The 20560-nt window shown below is 50.6% G+C and overlaps 1 protein-coding gene across 1 annotated transcript; it reads right to left on the bottom strand.

The window, feature by feature from the left end:
* Positions 1-7615: 7615 nt before the first annotated feature.
* On the bottom strand, positions 7616-19895 carry STMN3 (stathmin 3). The gene is made up of 5 exons (XM_064730347.1): positions 19608-19895; positions 9906-10001; positions 9390-9565; positions 8716-8907; positions 7616-8254 (listed from the first exon to the last, which is right to left on the bottom strand). The coding sequence occupies exons 1-5, from the start codon at positions 19624-19626 to the stop codon at positions 8195-8197; spliced, it is 543 nt and encodes a 180-aa protein (XP_064586417.1). The 5' UTR covers positions 19627-19895; the 3' UTR covers positions 7616-8194.
* Between the last annotated feature and the right edge of the window lie 665 nt (positions 19896-20560).

The raw sequence follows: 20560 nt of genomic DNA, 5'->3' as shown, positions 1-20560 counted from the left end.
GGGAATCCCCCCATGTCACCCCCCCCCCTTGTCCCCCCCTTGTGTCCCCGTGTCCCCACCCTGTGTCGTCTGTACCCCCCGTGTCTCCCCTCTGTCCCCGGCCCGTGCCCTTCGTGTCCTCCTCCTGGTTCCCGGTGCCCCCCCATCCCCTGTGTGTGTCCTCTGTGCCCCGCACGGACCCCGTGTCTCCTGTCTGCCTCCGTACCGTGTACCCGGTGTGTCTTCCTTTGCCCTCCTGCGTGACCGCCGTGTCCCCCTCCAGGGTTCTGCGTGCCCCCCGTGTCCCTTGTATGTCCCCCCCGGGCTGTGTGCCCCATGCCTGTCTCCCGACCGTGCCTCCTGTGTGCCCCCATGTTCCCTACCTGTCCCCAGCTGGGGTTCTGCATGACACTTTTTCTCCTGCATGTCCCTTCCATGCCCCCATGTCCCTTCCAAGGTCCTGCATGCCCCCCCACGTCCTTTCTGTGTGTCCCCTGTGTCTCCCTCCTCGGTCCTCTGTGCCCCCCATGCCCTCTGTGTGTCCTTTTCACGGACTCTGCATCCCCCCCATGTCCCCTCTGGGCTGTGTGTGTCCCCCTCCATGTCCCCTGTGTGTGTCCCCAGGCCCTGTGTCCTTCTGTGGCTCTCCAGGGTTTTGTGAAAGCCCTCAGCTGTTCATGGCTGAACAATTCCTTGAACACTTCCAGTGTTGGCGCAGCCACAGCTTCTCTGAGCAACCTGTCCAGGGCCTCGCCATCCTCACAGGGAAGAATTATTTATTTCCAATACCCCACCTAACTCTGCCCTCAGTCAGTGTGAAGCTGTTCCCCTTTGCTCTGTCACTCCAGGCCCTTGTCCAAAGTCTCTCTCCATCTCTCTTGGAGTCTCTTTAGGCACTGGAAGGGGCTTTAAGGTCTCCCTGGGGCCAGCATTTAAACATTTCCAGCATTTAAAAAGTGCCATTGATCAGTTTGATTTGGGGCTGTTTTCCTCCTTGAGCCATCCCAAGCTGCTGCTGGTCCTTACCAGCACTAACCCTCGAGCTGTGACTGCTCTCTGTGTTTCCCCAGCCACCACAAGCTGTCACAAGTTTTGGTTAATTTCTGCCATTTCTGTGCCTGCGAGGGCCAGGGTTTAGGAGGCACTAAGAATTTCTCAGGGAGGACTTTTAGCACGATTTTACCACATTGCACCTCTTATGTGAGTAGGTGGTTAACACGTTCTGGGAACGGATGAGCGAGGCCAGAGGCCCCAAAAGTCGTGAATCCCTTTTGGAAGCACTTGCTGTGTTTCCATTCTGTCAGCTTTTCACAGCTACTGGGTGGGTGGCTTTTCCTGACAGGTGTTCAGGTGGCGTTTGGTCTGTTTAGTATTTTTTTACACAAATTTCTAATGATCCTGTCTGATGTATTTGTGGTGGTTTATTTAATGGTTTTGGGGTTTTTTTCCTCCAAGGCTCTTCCTCTTCTTTTTTTTTTTTGTCCTCTGCAAACCAACCCTGCCTGATAACCAGCTGCCACCTCTATTTCCCTCATGCTCCCCCTCACCAGTCTACGCCAGCTAACACCATTAAAGTGATATTAATTCCACAATTAATTGTATTCTTTTTCCTTCCCTGTGATAACCAGTGGTAACCAGCAAGGTTAAATCACCCACCCAAATGGTGACTCCCTTTTCCATGGAAGCATATCTGTCTCTCTACCAGTGCCACTGCTGCATCCTTTGGACTCCAGTGGGGTGGGACAGGACAGATAAAAGGTCCCTTTTTCCACTAAAACCATCTCCCTACAGTGCCCAATAGCTGTGGCCTTATCAAGGTGGTAAGAAGGCAGTAAACCCCCAGTAATGCTGCCCTACTCCAGTTTTCCCTCTTGGAAAGCAAAGCCTGGCTTTTGCTGTCAGATCCCCGGACACAGGAAGATCCCTGTGCTCCTCCTCACACAGAGGATGGGATGATTTCACCTCCTGGCACCCAATCTGCTCCCTGCTCTACCCCTTTATCAGTGGGCAGACCTGCTCCAGCCATGGTGCCAGTGAGGCTGCCGAAACAGGGTGAGCTGTTATCTTTCAAACCAAATCACTCGGCAACATTTCTGGGGTTTGCCTGCCCAGGTGAGCCTTTGCACTCACCCTGGCAGAGTCTCTGATCCCTTCCCTTACTCAAGCACTTTGTAGGGATCCCTTCCAGAGTTATGTAGGTAGTTTGCTTTCTTGGTTTTGATTTTTTCCATTAGGAACTCTTGACATGGCATGGAGTGACAAGACAGGGGGCATTGAGAGGGGGCAGGGTGAGATTGGATATTGGGGATAACTTCTTTCCTGTGAGGGTGGGGGAACCCTGGTGCCCAGAGGAGCTGTGGCTGCCCCATCCCTGGAGGTGCTCAAGGCTGGACAGGACTTGGAGCAGCCTGGGATAGTGAAAAGTGGTTAGAACCAAACCATTCCTTGATTCTATGATTTTGTGGATGCTGGAGTGTGGTTCAAGCCTTCAGTATTGTGTCTTCAGCACTCAGCCCCGCAGGGCTGCACGGTGGGCAGGGCTGGAAGGTGGTGGGAGCCTCTCCACAATTCCATCTGCTCCTCCTGCCCCAGCAGATCCCACGCCTCTATGCTTTTCCCCTTCAGATCACAAAAGGATGAAGGATGTCTCTTGAATTAACTGGTTGGGAGATGACCATGCTTGGTCTCATCAATATATCTCAAATTGTCTGGCACCAAGGACTGTGCCTGTTTTCCTAAGACAAATGCAGGGGTTTTCTTTGCTACATCCATGTTTTCGAAGAGCCTGGGTTAGTGGGCTGTATCAAATCTCAGAGGAAAAGGGAGCAACGCTGCGTTTGCAGTCAGGTTGTTATCTCCGGAATCAGGAAGGTCAAGCTGCAAAAATAGAATTCCTGTTTGTGCGGGCAGCAGCATCCTGAGACACGTGGGAAAAGCATCAGGCATGGGCTGCTTGCCACTGCCACCACTGTGATGGCCCCAGCACTGTCCTGGCACCGTCCTCCTGGCACTCTCCTCCCTGCCCTTACAGAACACAGAATTAAAATTAAAATCCCTCCTGCCTTCCCCTCAGTTTGTCTCCTTGTGCCCCAGTGCTGCTGAGCTCTGTGGAGAGTCTCCCACACTGGTTATTTTGATGGGATCACAAGATGTGGGACAGCCCAGGAGGATGCTGCCATTTCAATATCCCCTCAAGGACAGGGAGGACAGTGGTCAGTGACACTGGGCACCAATTGTGGTGGCAAAAGCCCTCCCCAAAATGCAGGTGGGGGAACCTTTCCCCAGCAGCAAGGAAAGCACTCAGGCACCCTCTCACACATGTACTTGAGGATTATGAACTTCCCTGTTTTCAGGTTTGGACATTTTTGTGTACCTGGCTCCAGGGATGGGATTGGGAGCATTGGCCATGCAGGGTCTCATGGTTTGGGTCCATCTCCCTGAGCACTGCAGCCCTGCTCCCTCCCACTCTGTCCAGCCCACACTGGATCCTTTCTCAGGAAAAACTCTTGAAGGAAACACTGGATTTTTTAATAAAGAAGCTCATGTTGTTTCCAGAACCGCACTTGTATTTGTAACTGTTTTGTATCTTTTTCGATCTTCCTATATAAAGACTTTGCACACCCTCACTCCCAGCCACAGGGGTGGCAGCAGGACCCTCATTAAAGGATTTATTACATTGTCCCTCTGAGAATGGTGATAAACTGTCAATTTCTGTCTCTTTTATACTGTGTGAAAAAGCAGTCACTGAGCATTCAGAGGATTAAGGTCTATTTTGTTAAATCTTTAGGTCAATTTTCTGTTTAATGCTGTTTATTGGTATTCTCACAATACAAAGAGAAGCCTTGCAACTGAAACAACCCGGAGAGAGACGGACACATACGGTTTCATACCAACTTTATTTCTTTTTTTTTCCTTTATTTTTTTTCATGATCACTTCTTTTGCACAACAACAACCTCAAGTTGACAATGAAATGCACGTGGCAGACCGAAGGGAACCGGACAAGGCTCTGTTAGGGATGGAAAGTCTTTCCATGACACTGTGCCAGCTCCCCACCCAGCCCTAGGGATGTGACCCCAGCTGTGGCAGGAGGAGCACATCCTGCCCGGGGTGCTGAGCCCTGGGGTGGCAGCTCAGCCCTGTGCCCACACAATCATCCTCCAACCCTCTCCTGCAGCCACGGGCCGGGTGTTCCTCCCGGGGTGCACAGCTGCCTATCCCTGCTCCATACTTTGGTACTTTCCATTTCAGAGCACTTTAGAGATGTGGAGGCATCAGCTCTCCTGTGGTCCCTGTGGGGAGGGAGCATCTCTGTCCCCTTGTCAAAGGGTGTGGGAAACTGAGGCACAGGGGATGTCAGGCCAGGGATACCCAGCTGTCCCCTGCGTCCCTGCACCCCAGGGACCACAGGGCACCCACACATGGGCATGGGGCAGCGTCCCTCTGCTGCTTTACTTAAAGACAACTGACTACAAAGGTGGAGTTTATTGGTCTTGCTGTGTCATCTCATCCCTAGCATGGAGAGTAAGAAATCTCTAGCACCGTAAACAGCCATTCCCTGACTCATTTCAAGTGGTATCAGAGTGAATGTGCATATATGGTTTCCACGGATGCGTTTCTGTGCGCGTGTGCACGGCCGGGTGCACAGCCACTGCCACAAGGACAGGAATGCCATGGGAGGGACAGAACAAACCCTGTGAGACAGGATTGCAGAGCCAGGGCCAGAGAGTCGCGCTGGGCTAAGCTAAAGCAAGCAAGCTGAAGTTTACATTTGAAAGGGAGCAGCAATACCGACCTACCCCCGAGGTAGGATGCATGCAACTCCTCAGCTCCCACCGGCCCTGGAAGGTCAACTCAAAGGGAACCCCACAACTGGTTTAGAGCAAGGTGTTTTTAATGACTCCAAAATAATAAGAAGGAATAGGCTCAGTCCAGAGGCAGTCAGAGGGGCCAGCATCCTTGGAAGTGTCTATTTACAGGCAGAGCTGAGCTCTGCTGTGTGGAATAATGTGGGCACAGAGCTGTGGTTTGGGCTGTTGTGCCTTTCCTACAGCTTCACCCATCACCTGGCTGTTGGTGCCAGCTGGGAGCTCATTTTAGCTTCAGCTCCTCATTCTTGTCCAATCAAAGGCTCTTCTCCAGGAGGGCTCTTGGAAGGCCTATGCATGCACATAATGATGTCACCCTCCTGGCTTTCCTCCCTCACACTGCTGCCACACTTGAGGTCCAGGCAGGGTGGGTGGGTGCCCTGAGGATGCTCCCCCTACAAGGCACATTCCCATGTCCATATGCTGCTGCAAAAAACGGGGCTGAAAACTGTTGGTTCAGAACTCAATTCATAAACACCTTCACGGATCAGTGGAGACCTCAAACCCCCCAGTAAGGAAGGAGACCCCAAGAACTGGGGGGGTTGCATGCCATGTCCACATCCACGGTACATGGGAATGCTCCAGGAATGACACAGGCTGGGGCAGTAAGGATGGTAATGAGGATACTTAATTAGTCTCATTTGAGGCATGAAGTATGCAGCTGCACATAGCCAATAGCATGAAGGGATATGGGAAGGCATGGAATAACCATGATCCTGGCCATGCCACGTGCTGCAGGTCGGGCACAGCGCTGCATGAGCTCCTGGCCACGATGGGTTTGGAGCAGTGGGTGGACACCCCTCATCCAGCCAACACCGTGCAGCCAAAGCAGTCACACAATTCCCTGATAGTGCCCAGTGGCACTGGACAAGCTCCTGAACATCCCTATCCATCCACCTGCACCAGGCAAACCCGGCTCTGGGACACGTGAAGCCTCTGGCCCCACAGCTGAGGCTGCTTCCTTGGCACGACGTGTCTCAGCAGCAGCTCCCTGAATTTACCCATACACAGCTCTCCCTGCTCCTCCCTGCAGGAGCTTCTCCTGCAGGAACATATTTCCCAGCCATATCCACCGTCCCTCACTGCACCAACCTGTTGGAGGGGAGAAAAATTAGTTTCCCAGTGCTCACACCTGCATGAGCACCATCTGCCAGGCCATTCTGCACTTGCCATGGGAAGTTTTGCCAGGAAAAGCTATTGCAAGAATGAGTCTCCACTTGAGACCCATCTGGGCTCCAGGGAGGGGGAAGAGAGGGACATAGGGCAGCACAAGGGACTGAGAGGGAAGATCCAGGCAGGAATTGAGCCTGGAGACTCAGGAGCTGTTTGGGAGGATGGCTCTGACCAGCACAACCTGTTACAGCTCTCTTCCAGCACATGCTAAACCTGACAGATCCTCCAGCTTCCACTGGGTTGCAGGGAACCACCTGGAACCTCCACACAGGGAGGTTTAGATCAACACTAAATTAGATATGCTAGAATTGAAGCATCACCTATATTCTTCCTCTCAGCCCTTCCTCTCCTCCCAGCACGAGGAGCAGCCGTCCCCGCTCTCACTGCCCTGCCTGCAGGACTCGGCTGCCTCCAGCTCCCAATTCCATCCTTTTCCAGCTGCTCTCTGCTCCAGCATCCCACTGGCACCCTGCCTTCACCTGGCCCAGCCTCCGACTCCTTCTGAGCCCCCAGGAGAGAGGGAAAATGGCCATTTCTCTTGTTTTCAACTCTTGCTCATGAGTACAACATTTCTGATAATAATAATCATAATAATCATAGTACTAAAAACAGTATTTACAACAAGCTCCAGGTCAGAATTACACACCAAGCAAACACTCAGCACCACAGAGAGTAGGACAGGGTTAATATCTCGCAGATACCTTCTCAGATCCCACCAACGTGGGACACAGACATTTGACAGTTTCAACCATTTCTTACACACAAACATTTCATTTAAATTACTTCTTAAATTTTTTTTAAACTTTTTAAAATTTCTCGTCACTATATGGATGAGGTGATGCTGGCGGTGATGCCGCGCTCTACACAAATGCTTATCTAAGACAGCTGCTACTATAAACTGATCATTAGCTACTGATAAGAAATTCAACCCTCAGTTTCCTTCTTTGCCCTAAATCTAATTTTCTTTTGTCACTGACAGCACAGGAGCTTTCTAACAGCCCTATTGTCCCCCCAGAGCAGGAGGAGGGCTTCGGGAGTAAGGTAGCCCTTCCTTTTAGGAGCAGAGTCCCCTGACATCAAGCCATGGCCATGGAGGGATCTCTCCCACATCCAGCTGGGAATTCAGTGGAGATCAGAAGAGAGTCCCAGGATTTGGTCTCCAGCAATCTACCCTGTGATGGCCCCAAAGAGCCACATCCATCACTGGAAAGAGGGAAGGATTCTTCCGTTCACTAAAAGGCAATTTCACAACCACGCACCATCTTTGTTGGATTTGCTTTCCTAACAGAATGGAATCCTATCTGGTGGGAGCACTGGGGAGCCCACAGAGGACTGAGGGTGCTGGAAATGCAATCACCACCCACAGCTCTCCCAGGCAGAGCAGCAAAGACCTCTCAGTCCCCACTCAGCTGGGGAGAGGGCGGCTCAGTGGCCAGCCAGGGCACCAGGCAGTGCCCACCGTGACAGGGACTTGCTGTGATGTGGCACCTGGCACCAAGCTTTGGGTGGAGCCCCTCAGCTGCTTCCACACGGGTTCTCAAAGATCACCCAAAGATGAGGGCTGTGGTCACTGCCTACCTGGGCTGGCTCTGAAGGCAGCCACAAGATGGGGGCTCTGCACTCTCTGCAACTCCTGAGCCATCCGTCCCTCTCCTTCCACTCTCCTACCAAACAGGGGACTGCTCCCTACTTTACTTCACACACAGAAACTATCACTTATTTCCCATTTTTCTGAAACTGATATTTGGCTCAGAGCAAACACCAAGAGGAGGAAAAGCCCCGGATAAGAAATCCGTATCTCTGTGACACTGATGGTTGAATTTATTAATATTTTCGTTTGGTTTTTTCTCTTTACATCCGTTTAAGAAATATTATTTTTTTTTTAAAAAAAGGACAAAACCCTCCAAAGAAGCTGTTTGATTGGCTGATTGACTGATTGATTCTCTATTTGATGTGAACTAGCTGCTATTCTGCTTAGAGGTCCCTATGATCTGTGAATCCCCACAAGCACTGACGATTAGGGATGCAGAGAGAAGCGTGTAGCTGGGGGACAAACACCGGGGAGGGGGGATGGAGAACCAAATGTTGCATCTAGACAAACAAAATAAAATGTGTTGGTTGGTCGACTGGTTGGTTTGTTAACAGGAATCAGGTGCTAGATGTGTAGAAAAGCCCTTTATCCAGAGATCTCCTCCCGCTGTTCCTTGTTCCTGCGGACCTCGGCCGCGTGCAGTTCCTGCAAAGATGGAAGAAATGACACCGGGCTAACATGACCTGCTCTTGTGATCAATATTTTCCTCCTGTACATAAAGAAAGAGACCTGTTTCTCATCCAAAACATCCCAAGGGTGTGGGGGTTACAGTTGTAAGGAGTGAAGAGGGAGCTTGGAGGTGATGGAACCTCCAGTGAATGCGCTCCTGGCTCCTCTCTCCTGCAAAATCCTTCAGCCACACAGCCCACAGTGGGCCTGACACTGTGGCTTTGGACTTGCCCTTATCAGGATTATCCAGGCTATGTTCTCTACTGCCCTTGAAGGACAGAACCCCCCTGCTCATGCTGCTCTGGAGCAGAGCTCCTCCTCAGCAACCACCACCAAGGAGACACCCTGTCCCTCGCACCCATCACCCTGGGACCAGACCCCATTTTCCATAAGGACCAGCCCCCCCAGCCCCCAGCCCTGTCCGGGGTCGCACTCGCCTTCTCGCGGAGCCGCTCCCTCAAGGCAGCGAGGTGTGCCTCACGGATCTCCCTGCTCAGCTCCATCTTGTAGTTGAGCTTCTCCTCGGCCAGGCGGCTGAAGTTGTTGTTCTCCTCCAGCGCCTTGTGCAGCACCTCCCGCTCGTGCTCCCGCTTCTCCGCCAGCTGCTTCAGCACCTGCGCCTCCTGGGTCTGCCGGGGCATGGCGTGAGGCCACTGAGGCCCTTCCAGCCCTCATCTCCCCAGAGATGCTTCCTGACTCCCTCCCCTGCTCAAACCACTCTGCCATCCCTGCTCCACCCACCCCATAACACAATCTTCTTGCTGGGAGGATACTTTTGGTGCTTTTTCCCTGCTGCCACAGAATTGTCTAGGTTGGAAAAGCCCTCTGAGATCATTGAGAACAGTTCCTCCAGCACTGGCCAGCCCATCACTAACCCATGTCCCCAAGTGCCTTGGTGATCACATGATGATGATGAGGATGGAGTTCAATTCCCTGCCTAAATCACACTGCAGAACCTCACTCCATGATTCCTATGTCTCACCTGACAATTTACAGTGGAATAACAAGTGTCAGAACACTTCCCAGCTGTTTTAGATTAATCCTGCTGAGTTTTAGGGTTTGATGCAATTAGTAGCAGAAAAGTCATTGCTTCTAGCGGACATCTCCTTACCTTCCTCCTCTCCTCTGCAGCCTCCAGCCTCCTCTGCAGCTCCTCCAGGGACAGATCCTTCTTCTTGGGAGGGGAGGAGAGGATTGGGCTCTCAGGAGATAAATCTGAAGGGGACTTCAGGATCACTTCGAAGCTCTGGCCTGATGCCCTCTTATCCAGCTGCTTCACCTCCATATCTTTGTGGGGAAAAAACAACAGTGACTCTGTGAACCTGTGCTATTCAGGAGAGTGACCTAAGGTCATCAAGTTCCTCACACAGGAATTAGGATTTTCCCATGTCCCAATCTGGGTGATTTTGTTTCATCTCCAGAATTTCTTGATTAGTGATCACCTTCATTCCCTCCATGCAAATGCAATTAATTTAAAGTCATGGCATAATTACAGAAAGGTCACATTGCTGTTAATACCTTGTGTGTCACCCTTGCATGAAGCAGAGAGACTCTGACTCTGGCAAGCTCCCACATTGCCTGTGGGAGAACAACCCAAACACTGCTGGAGTGGGAGCAGGTTACCTACCTCCATACTGGTAGATGGTGTTGGGATGGGGCTGGGTGTGGAAACAGGAGCAGATGAGGGAGAGCAGAGACAGCTCCTTCATTTTCTCCTTGTAGGCTGAAAAATATGAAATAGCCATGAGAAACATTCTAATGGCAACAGCATCTCTTTTTCATGGAGAAATTAAGCAAGTATCTCATTTGCAGCTATCAGACTCTATGGAGGCTTTCCTGTGCAGCCAGGAAATCCCACTTGCAGCTACCAGGCTCTGTGGAGACGTTTCCAGGCTGCCATAGCTTGCCAAAAGGTCCCCAAGGAGTGTCTGATCTAGAGCAGCCTAAATTAGCTGCCAGTGTGGCAAATGTTATGGGAACACACAGAGCAGGGATTTAACACATCCAGGGGTTAAGTTTCTGTGCAGGGTTTTCCCTCCAAGGGAGCTGGGAGCTGCAGCCTGTGTAGTTAAACATGTTGGGATGGTTGCCCCACCCTTTCTCTGGAAGTGGAATTTCCAGTCTCTGAGATAAATGATGCCCACTGACACCTGGAAGCATTGCTCAACCCCTGGCCAGCTGGGAATATTTCATAATTCAGCATTTCTGAGGTGAGGGTGAAGAGGCAGGAGGAGGTCAGGAATGTGGAGAACAAAGGGGGATTTGGGTGATGAAACTGTTCAAGGGCTTTGGAACCAGGGGAAAAGCTGGACCCCAACTTCACAAGGCACCTCCTGCCCTGCAGCAGCAGCTCAGGGAGGATGTGGGTGGATTCTGCCATCACCATGGCCCACACTGGCAGAGGTTGGCACAGTGTGTGACCACAATAACAGTCACAGTCTGTGACCTGTCCTTCTGTAAAGGACAGCAAACACTCAATCCTTTCCATCTCTGCTGCTGTGAGCCCTCCAGTTTGCTCATTGCTCCTGTGACTGGAGGATGCACCACAGCATCCAATGCTGCCCCAACACAGATTGCAGCAATCTGCTTCTGGGGCAATCTTCACCTGCATTTTTGGAGTTCAGCAAAAGACAGTGAATTGTTTGCACACTGCTGACAAAGAACCTCAGAATAGAAGGAGTTGAAGCCAGTGAGGTTCTCTGTCAGGATGTCATGGCCTTTATCACATCAGTGGAACCCTCACAGCATCACTCCTATGAGCCAGGTCAGCAGCTGGGGCTCAGCACTGGGTGCTGCTGGTGAGGCTCTGTCCTGGGCTGGCTCTTTGGGTGGCACCCAGGCTCATGAGGACAGTGTCTTCATGGCTGCATGTCCTAATAACCTGCCCTGAGTGTCCTTGTGCTGTCCTTCCTCCTGCCACAGGCACAGACATTCTGCTGTCCTGCCCTGCCCCTGGATTCCCCTCACATCCTGCTGCTTCTGCCCTTGGTCTGTCCCCTCTGTCCTCAGCTCCATTTCATGCTCCAGCCAAGGTGACTCTGCAGCTCAGCTTCCAGTGCCACCTTCAGAGCAGGACCCTCCCCCGGGCCAGGATAGGGAAATCCCCAGAACTCTGTGATCTCAAGAGAAATTAGACACAGAACAATTCTGAAAAAAGTAACATCCTGTGTATCACGTGCCCTTAGGAACATCTTTCAGGTATTCTCCTCTGTCTTCCCACAGCTAATTGAGTGGGAAAACCTATGTCATTTTCATGCTTGCACTGATTTTTCCTCCTAGGTACAGAACTCCATCATAACTAGCACCCTTCTTTTGCTAAACCACTGTCCCTGAAGCTCACATCTTGACTGAACACTTTTTTAGCTTGCCCTCCATTCTGATTTGAACCTCCTGCCCAGTCCTGCTGTCAAATGTAAACCAAATAGGAATAGTTTACACCAGCAATGGCAGCCAGACATCTTTGATTTTGTTCTCAATGAAAAAACCTCTGGAGAGCCTCTGAGAGGCCCAAAGTCGTGGCATGGAGCAGGAAGCTAATGCATCTCCTAATGTGCTGCCAAGAGCCCTGAGGAGGATCCCTGGGAATAGATGAGAGACATTATCATTTATTATCATTTAGACATCCTCATTTAATACAAACAAACCAGTCAACAAGGTCGGTGCTCCTCCATTATGTCTGGTCCTGGGTGAAACCAAGGCATGAGGCAGATGTGCCACACCCCCGACCCCCTCATTTAATTCAATTTAATTGTTTGACAGCACTTGTCACAGAGCACATTGCTTTGTGTTTCACGGCTGCAGCACAGGTACAGGTGATTCCATGCTGCATTCCCTGCCTGTCAGGAGCTTTGCCGGGCTGATTTCACAGCTGCCTCCATTCCATTCCATTCCATTCCATTCCATTCCATTCCATTCCATTCCATTCCATTCCATTCCATTCCATTCCATTCCATTCCATTCCATCCCATCCCATCCCATCCCATCCCATCCCATCCCATCCCATCCCATCCCATCGGGATCTCCCCTGTGCTGCTTTCCCTCCTGCAGAGCAAGCTGACCGTCCCTCTCTGCCAATTGAAACGAAGAGGAGCAGGAGGACAAAAGGCCAGGGCTGTGCTCCGTGTCCTTCCCCCACCAGCCCGCAGATGCCAACTGCGGCACACGGGGCCGGGGGGCGGCGGGGGAGGGTCCCGAGCAGCCCTCACTGCCGGGGCAGCAGCGGGAAGGGGCAGCGGAACCGGGACCCCCGGGACCCCCGGGACCCCCGGAGCCGCCGGGGCTGCGCTGCCCGCCCGGAGCTGTCCCGGCAGAACCGGCACCGGATCCAGGCAGGAGCTGTCCCTTCAGCACCTCCCATGCGGGTCCCGGCATGAAGAGAAGAATTATAGAATTATAGAATTCTATATGTAATAGAAAATATAGAATCGTAGGAGAACAGAATGGTCACGGGTTTGTTGGGATTGGAAAAGCTCCCCGAGATCATCAGGTCCAAGTGTGTTCCCCCAGCACAGCCAAGCCCACCATTAAATCATGTCCCCAGGTATCCACCTGCATGGTTTTTAAATCCACCCAGGGATGGTGACTCCACTCCAGGATGGGGCCCTGGGCAGCCTGTGCCAGGGCTTGACAGCCGTTTCAGTGGAACATTTTCCTGGTGTCCAATCTAAGCCTCCCCTGGCACAACTTGAGCCACGTCCTCTTGTCCTGTCACTTGTTCATTGGGACAGGAGGCCGAGCCCCATGTGGCAGCTCCCTCCTGTCAGGGAGTTGTGCAGGATGAGAAGGTCCCCCCCGAGCCTCCTTTTCTCCAGGCTGAGCTCCCCCAGCTCCCTCAGCCTCTCCTGGTGCTCCAGCCCCTTCCCCAGCTCTGTTCTCTTCTCCAAACACAGTCCAAGCCCTCGATGACATTGACACCCTGAGGAGCCCCTGGTGCATGCCCTGAGAGCTGCATGGGTCCCTGAAAGCCCCACAGCTGTGCCCCAGAGCCAGCAGTGCCCCCCACACCTGTGGGACACAGGGGCAGCACAGTGGTGGCCTGGTGCTCATGACACACCCTGTGACAAATAATTGTTTTATCAGGCTTAGACAAGAAAAGGCATCCTGTGAGGAGAGGTACATCCTCTGATTCTAAAATAAATACCCATAACCTCTGGGTTGCTATTTAGGAACCTGTGAAGTGAAGATCAAACCTGAGATGTCCTGAAGCAAGACTTGGGCTCAGTCACAGCTGATAAAACTCAGGGGTAACAGATTGCCAACCTCAGCACTAGAATTTGCTTCAGAAGTATCTGCACTCCCATTTGTAATAGATTTAAGGTTTTGAGGACATATTTATGCCAGTGGACAAAACCCTTGAACCAGGAAATGACATGTGGCTGGCCAGAATCTGACATGGCCAAGCAGTTCCTGCCCAGAAAGGATGGGTCTAGTGCTGAATGAACATATTTTAAGGACAATTAGGGAATGCTGAGCTTTTTACTTGAGCATCTATTAGCATTTTACTTCTGTTAACTTAGGAAAAATAAATTCAGCTTGCACTGGTCAAATATTTCATTTCTGTATAAATTAATATGACTCAGGTCCTCAGGGACTTGATACCAAAGCTTGCTTCAGTCTCAGAGGTGCAGCAAAAACTCTGCCTTGCTGGTGGGCAGAGGATTAGGACAGGCTGCTCACTGAGGTGTGACTTACTGACATTTCACTTCTCTTTTAAGGCAAACACTGCAATAGAAGGAGAAATTCAGCAAAATTCATTCTCATTCGTTTGCTTCAGCAGCAAATTTATTCACTCTGGTAGGATCTTCATCACTGTGTCATGACATTTCACTGCTGTCATCAGAATTGGGGTGAAACATTGCAAATGACTGAGTTGTGTAAACCAAGAAGTGAATAAACTTCAGAAGTTAGAGAAAATTTATCGATGTCTCATCCTCTAAAGTGACGTGAACTCACATTTTGTTGGCTTTAGAGGAATTTGAGCAGTGATTAAGCTACAATCCATAAAGGTGCAGGCAGTTCCTCAACCCTTATGAACATTTATGCCCTGCAATCAGCACTAATTTTGGTTTGGTTGCATCCCACCCCACACCCCATCAGCCAATCAATCTTTATTAAATTTTTTCACCAGGAGATGTTCTGATTCTTCACCAAGGCTCCAGGAGGCTCAGGGTGCTCCCAGCTCTCTCCAGACTCCTTTCCTGTGCTCCCTCTGCAGGGAACATCCTGCATTTCCACATCCCCTCTGCTGCGCACACCATCGATCCATGTAAAGTGTTTATCTCCAAGCCAAGCCCTGGAGACATTATCCAGCTGCTCCCCAAGTGCTGCTGGTGCCAGAGATGGAGGAACAGCTGGGAATGGAGTGGTGCAGGAGCAATGGGATTCATTTTCCTGCTCATGATGCGCCTGGATGGTGGAGCTTGAAACGTATTATTCATTAAAAATTTTGTTCTCTATTTCCTAAATACATAAAGCTAAACTGCTGCCAGGTTTTGGGGTGGTGTTTAATGGCATCCATCAAAATAGAGGGAAGCCATCTCAGCACAACACTGACATGGCATCAGTCACAGTGAAGCAGAGGAAGAGCAAGGTTAATTTATGGGAAATTTAAATGGATGAGAGTGGATGTGCTCTGACTGATAGCAGGGTCAGAGGAAGGTTATTACAAGAAAATAATTTGGTTTGTGAAGATAACTTTGGAGAAGTAAGAATTGCTTCCATAATGAATATTATCTCATGCAAAAATAAGAACAGGCCAATTATAAATGTAGTCAAAGCTTAAACAGAAGGTACAAAGACAGAGAGAGAGAACTGAGACCTCCAGCATTCGAGACCTCCAGAGACTGCAATGCCACACAAACAACAAAAGCAACCAGAGTCCTCAACAAGCCTTGAGGGAACAGCAGGCTCCAGATGTTCTCCCCTGCTATGAATCCCATCATAAAAATACTGGCCAGACCTTCAGTCCAATGCACTTCCACCTTCCTGTTCCCCAGCTTCCATAAAAAAAACAGCAGCAGACCTTACAGAGCCAGAAAACACTAATGGGGTTTTGTTTGGTTTTTTTTTTTTGTTTGTTTTGTGGGGGTTTTTTGTTTTGTTTTTTTTTTTTTTTTTTTTTGTTGGTTGGTTTTTTTTTTGTTTTTTTGGGTTTTTTTGTGTGGTTTTTTTTTTGGGTTTTTTTGAGGGTTTTGGAGTTTTTTCTTGCCAGCTCAGTAGTTGTAGCCCACACTGATGGTACCACGAGATCCAGGCCCAGGAGTTGCCATGGGCTGATGTGGAATCATCCATGAGAGCAGGCAGATGTGAGGTTTACTCTGCCTTCTGTCAGACATCTGCTAAACTACTGCCCAGGAGTGGTTTCCAATCACCCACCTCCTTCCCCCCAGGTTTTATTGGCAGCCCATGAATGTCACAACAACTCGGGCTGTGCATCAGCAAATCACTGGAGCTGTAGCACTGGAACATGTGAGAGAATATCCAGGGAAATCTCCTCTTGCATGGGCTCAGCAACATAGAAGGGCCCAAGCTGTGGAGCAGAGCCCTGGCTGGGGCTGCTGTTGGAAGGAGGGAAGCATGGCCTGGGTTGCTTTGTAAAGCAGAGGAAGGAACCCAATGGAAGTAGCTAACCCAGAGTGTTTGTGGATTTGAGGCAAACACGGGTTTGGATGGTGAGGTTTGGGTGAGACAAAGAGCTGTGAAAGAGCTGATGAGGCAGCAGCTCGTGAGACAGTCAAGGACAGAGCCCAGTGCCATGATGTGTCAGGTGTGTGATGTGCCATGATGTGACCACAGACAGTCATTTGGTCTCTTTGGATCTTGGTTTCCTTCCCCTTAACTGAGGATTATTGTATTTCCCCATTATAGTGGTACTATTTGTATAAACAGATTCAGAGGGGATAAGATTCTCTAGTAGAGCAGTAATCATGTAGAGGTACCTTGAAAGAATAAAAGGATTATTTGGAAATATGCTGAGCAGCTCTTCACCATTTGGGAGGTGCTGAAGTGCCACAGCACACGCACATGGTTTTTGGTTGCCCTTTGGTTCTTTTGTATTTTCTAAATCACAGCCCATTGGTTTAACTCCCCTCTGGAGGGGAGACTTTAATTTTTGAAACATAACTCACATCTGGAGGAGGAAAGCCCATGTCAGCAGGACAGCTGTGAGGGATTAGCCAGGCATGTTTTTCCAGTTAATTTAGGGGTCTAGAAGTTTGACTGAGTTTCAGGTCCCCCTAAGGATTGTCATGAAGAATCACTGGCTTCATTCACCCCTCTGTTGCCCACACTGCTGTCACAATGGGCTTATCTGCAGCCTTCTGGTTGCCACATCAGACCACTAAATCTCAGCTTTTACTCAAAAGAAGGAAAATGTGTTCATCTGATAAAACAGTGCCTTCACCAGATCTGAACCAACAATGGCAGATTCCAAGAAAGGGCTCCTTTGAGATATCTGAAGCACCTTCCCTGAGTCTACATGTTGCCATTAAACAAGATATTATTTATATTTTAGAAAGAACAAGTATTTGCTAACTATTTAGATCCCTTGTTTGGGTGCAATGGTGGGGGAAAAAAAAGGCCTATAATGATAGGTTCTTTTGGCATGTGAAACTGAATTCCCAATAAAAAAACCATAATTTTTAAGGCTACACAGCCTTCTTCAACAGCCAAAGAAATATACACTAGTTATTTCTTGAGAGCACAGCGAGATGGAGAGCTGGATAGAAAGGACTCTGACTCTCCAGCGTGGGCAGTAGAAATGTCAGGACAGGGCAACACCACATGGTGTCCTTCAACACCACCCAGAAAAGGGATCAGGGCATAACCCAGAGCCACATATGAAGTCCCTCAGCTCTCACATTTCAGGATGGGAAAACCTTGTGCTCTGCCAAGGCCCATTTCCCATGCCCAGCCATGAGGCCAGGAATGCCAGGCTGGTTTTTCCTCCTGGCTCCACCCTCCCCAGACACGCCAATGCCGGAGACAGCCGGTGGGGATGTCACCTTGTGCATCATTTCAGAATCTCACGTCCCTTCATTCACCCAGCCGTGCGGGGAGTCCCGCAGCCCCGGGGAGCCGGGCAGGCCGCTCCGAGGCGCACAAAAGCACAAAGCCCGGTGCGGATGCTGCGGGAGGAGGCGCGGGGGCTCTGCCCTGCCCGGAGCGGGGCCAGCACCGCAGCCCCGCCGGCACTGAGCATGTGCCCTCATCCCGCCCCAAAACAGCCCCGGGGCCGCGAAAAACCGCCCCAGGGCACAGGAGGGAAACAGAGAGGGCAGCCCTGCTTCTTTTGATACCCAGGGTTTGGTTGTTTGTTTAAACAAACCGAGCGGATCTCCCCGAGGGGGTTAAAAAGCCCCCGGGCAGCAGCCGCAGACTGCAGCTGCCCTGCCCTCGGCACGGAGCGGCTTTTGCTGGGAATAAAGAAGGACATAATGAAGAAAGCAAACGAGACTCATTCGTTAATTGAAGGATTCGTAGTTCTTTTTCTCCTGCTTTTCCAGGCTGCTCTCCATTGCTGCTGTGCGAGCTGTGGGCGATGGGGAGATGGGGAGCAGCTCCTGCAAATGCAGCTGGGCGAGGCTCAGCCCCGACCCTCCCTTGGCATACAGCGCCCTATTCTCTTCCCTGCTGCCACAGCACTGCTTTCCACGACTTCCTACTCCTTGAAATTGCTTCTTTGCTTGATCTGAGTCACAAGGAAGCCCCATTTCACGCTCCTTCATGATCTTAAGTCTCTTTGACAGTAAAACTGCATCTTTGAGAGAAGGAGATGTGCTGTGGGCATGCAGTGGGCTGGGAGGGTGAGAATGCACCAACTGGAAATCGCATGTTCTGCCTACGTGTGTCTCATCCACCACCTCGTCCATCTCAAGTTCGGTGCAACCTTGGTTTAGAGGGCTGGTAAGCCTGAGCCCTGCCTGCCACCCCCACTGTGCAAACCAGGTCCAACCCTGCTCGGCAGGGAAGGCAGGAGATGGGTGGCACCTCCCAGGAGTGCACTGCTGCAGACGCTCATCGAGACAGGGATACTCGCAGGAATATGTACAATAGCTGGAGGTTTTCTATCATAAACACGTTTTTACAGCGCTGTTTTATGTCTTTAATTGCATGCAAAGCCCACTCAGGATCAGCTGCGCCCTTATACTCCCCCCACATACACACCCCTCCATCCCTCTGTCCTTCTTTCCCCCTGCATCTCCTGGTCTTTTTAAAGCAGCAAGGAATAGAAAATGCATGGCAGGAAACCTCGGCAAAGGGCAGGGAAAGAAGCAAGAAGTGTTGCCTGGTTTCCTGCGGGCTGGTTCCCTGCCTGGGGGGCACAAAGCATTGCCTGCTCTTCCTTTTTGTCTGTCACTCCTGCTCAGCCCTCCAGTATCTCACTCCCCCCTCCCAAGCCCCTCTGCAGAATTCAGAGTCATTCCAAGAAAAAAAAAAATCGGTTTTCTAAATGAAAAAGACCCTCTAAACCCACCCACTGTTCATGGTACCATTTCAAGCTTCTCCTTCACCCACACTCCCAGTTTCAATCACTTGAATTTCTCTTTCCCAGTCAAAGGGGGCAAGATGGGTCTGTAGGAAGCTGGACCGAAGCAGCACAGCATCCTTGGGCTGCCATCCTGAAGGCAGACCCGAGCAGGCTCCCGGGCAGCCGCGCTGCGATTGCCGGCACTGCTGCAGGAGGGAGGAAGGGCTTCCCTTGCAGCATCTCATTTCACCCAACGCCATCAGAGGACCGCTCCCCTGTAGCATCTTCGAACCAAGAAACGTGAGCTGTGCAAGAAACCTGGGGCTGGGAAGCCCGGAGAATACACAAAAACCCATCCAGGCTTTTTTAGTTGGCTTTGGGGAATTTTTTAGGGCATTATCCCATTAGGCAATACATGATCTTCCCAAAACAAAATGTAATTTCTGATTTCCTTACATCCAGCTGCACCGTGTGCAATTTTTTTCTTAGGGGAAAAAAAAAAGCTCTACGACGTTACAAAAAGAATATTTAATTGGCACGTAGCAGCATCTTCTAATGGCACAATGAAATGGCAGCAATACTTTAAATTGGCAAGTTTATCACACGTGTATTCATATTAAAATAAAAAGCCCACCTGCTATCTTGCATCAGAGGGGTGTGTGTATGGGGGAGGAAGGGGAACAATGCTGCCATACAAGCTGCCTCCTCAGCACAGAACTCCCCCGAAACCCACGGGGCGGGGGGGGAAAAAACCCAAAAAAGCCCAATCCAAACCTTCAGAATAATGATAAAAAACCATATAAAACTCGATGATTTTAGAAGCGCATTGATGTCAAAGCCCCGAGAAGGCGCCTGTCCTACCTGAGACGGTGCTGGCCATGCTGCGGCGGGAGCAGAGCGGTGCTGCAGGAGCGGCGGGAGCGCAGGAGCTGCGGAGGTGCTGCAATGCTGCGGGAGGCAGGACTGACTCAGCTGGAGGGGGCTGCAGCCATCCGCGGCGGGGAGAGGCTGGAGCGCCCACAGAAAGGCGAGGGGCGGAAAGAAAAAGCAGGGTCACTAGTTCAGAATATTAATGAGCGTATCAGGCCTCCTTTCCTGGGTGGCTTTGACGGCAGATCCCTCCCAGGCAAGCCTGCCTGCCAGGAACGCAGCCCCACGGCGGCGGGGGGGGGCGAGACACACCCAGCCGGGCGCTGGCAAAAGAGGATTTTTTTTCTCCTCTTCCTCCCTTTCTTGTCTGCTCGAGATGGGCTAAACTGCTTTTTCCCTTGCTGAAAGCAGAATTAAGCAAAATAATTGTTTATTTTTCTTTTTTTTTTTTTTTTTTTTTTTTTTTTTCTTTTTTTTTAACCCTCACCTGCAGGGCCAGGTCGGGGGTCTGGTGTGACTGGGCTGAGGTGTGAAACCCAAACCCCAAACCTTGCAGCAGCTTTAGGCAAATGGCAAAGGGATCCCAGCATTTTTTTCTGGCATGGGATTAGTTCTTTTTTTTTTTTGCACCAGCACTGAGGCACTAAAGGAGCTGCAGTTTGAGGTGGAAACTGCTGTAAAAGTAGAGAAGAAAGAGCAGAATGGAGCCTTTTGATTTCAGTGAGATTCTCTGGGCTTCTCCCCCTCCCTAGGCATCAGGACCTCTTTTCTTATAATTTTCTGCCTGTTTTCTATAATTTCTATCATTTCCATTTTTGGGTATTGCCAGGGGCCAATGCTTCTGTGCTTTTAGAGCACCACACACACTTGGGAGCAAGGAATCCTCCCAAACCCACACATCTCCTGGCACGCTGCAATGCAGACACTCCCAAACAATTCCAGCT

The sequence above is a fragment of the Zonotrichia leucophrys genome, chromosome 20 (genome assembly GCF_028769735.1).
Source record: "Zonotrichia leucophrys gambelii isolate GWCS_2022_RI chromosome 20, RI_Zleu_2.0, whole genome shotgun sequence".
NCBI classification, from domain to species: domain Eukaryota; kingdom Metazoa; phylum Chordata; class Aves; order Passeriformes; family Passerellidae; genus Zonotrichia; species Zonotrichia leucophrys.
Note: the sequence above shows the minus strand (reverse complement) of the source record. Positions and strands in the feature narration are given on the sequence as shown.

What these genes read in the sequence shown, in the direction of transcription:
- STMN3 (XM_064730347.1), bottom strand. An exon ending in CTGCAGAGGAGAGGAGGAAG is followed by an intron (nt 8,908 to 9,389) that starts GTAAGGAGATGT and finishes ATGCCCCGGCAG; the next exon opens with ACCCAGGAGGCGCAGGTGCT. An exon ending in GGGAGCGGCTCCGCGAGAAG is followed by an intron (nt 8,255 to 8,715) that starts GCGAGTGCGACC and finishes CCATCTTTGCAG; the next exon opens with GAACTGCACGCGGCCGAGGT.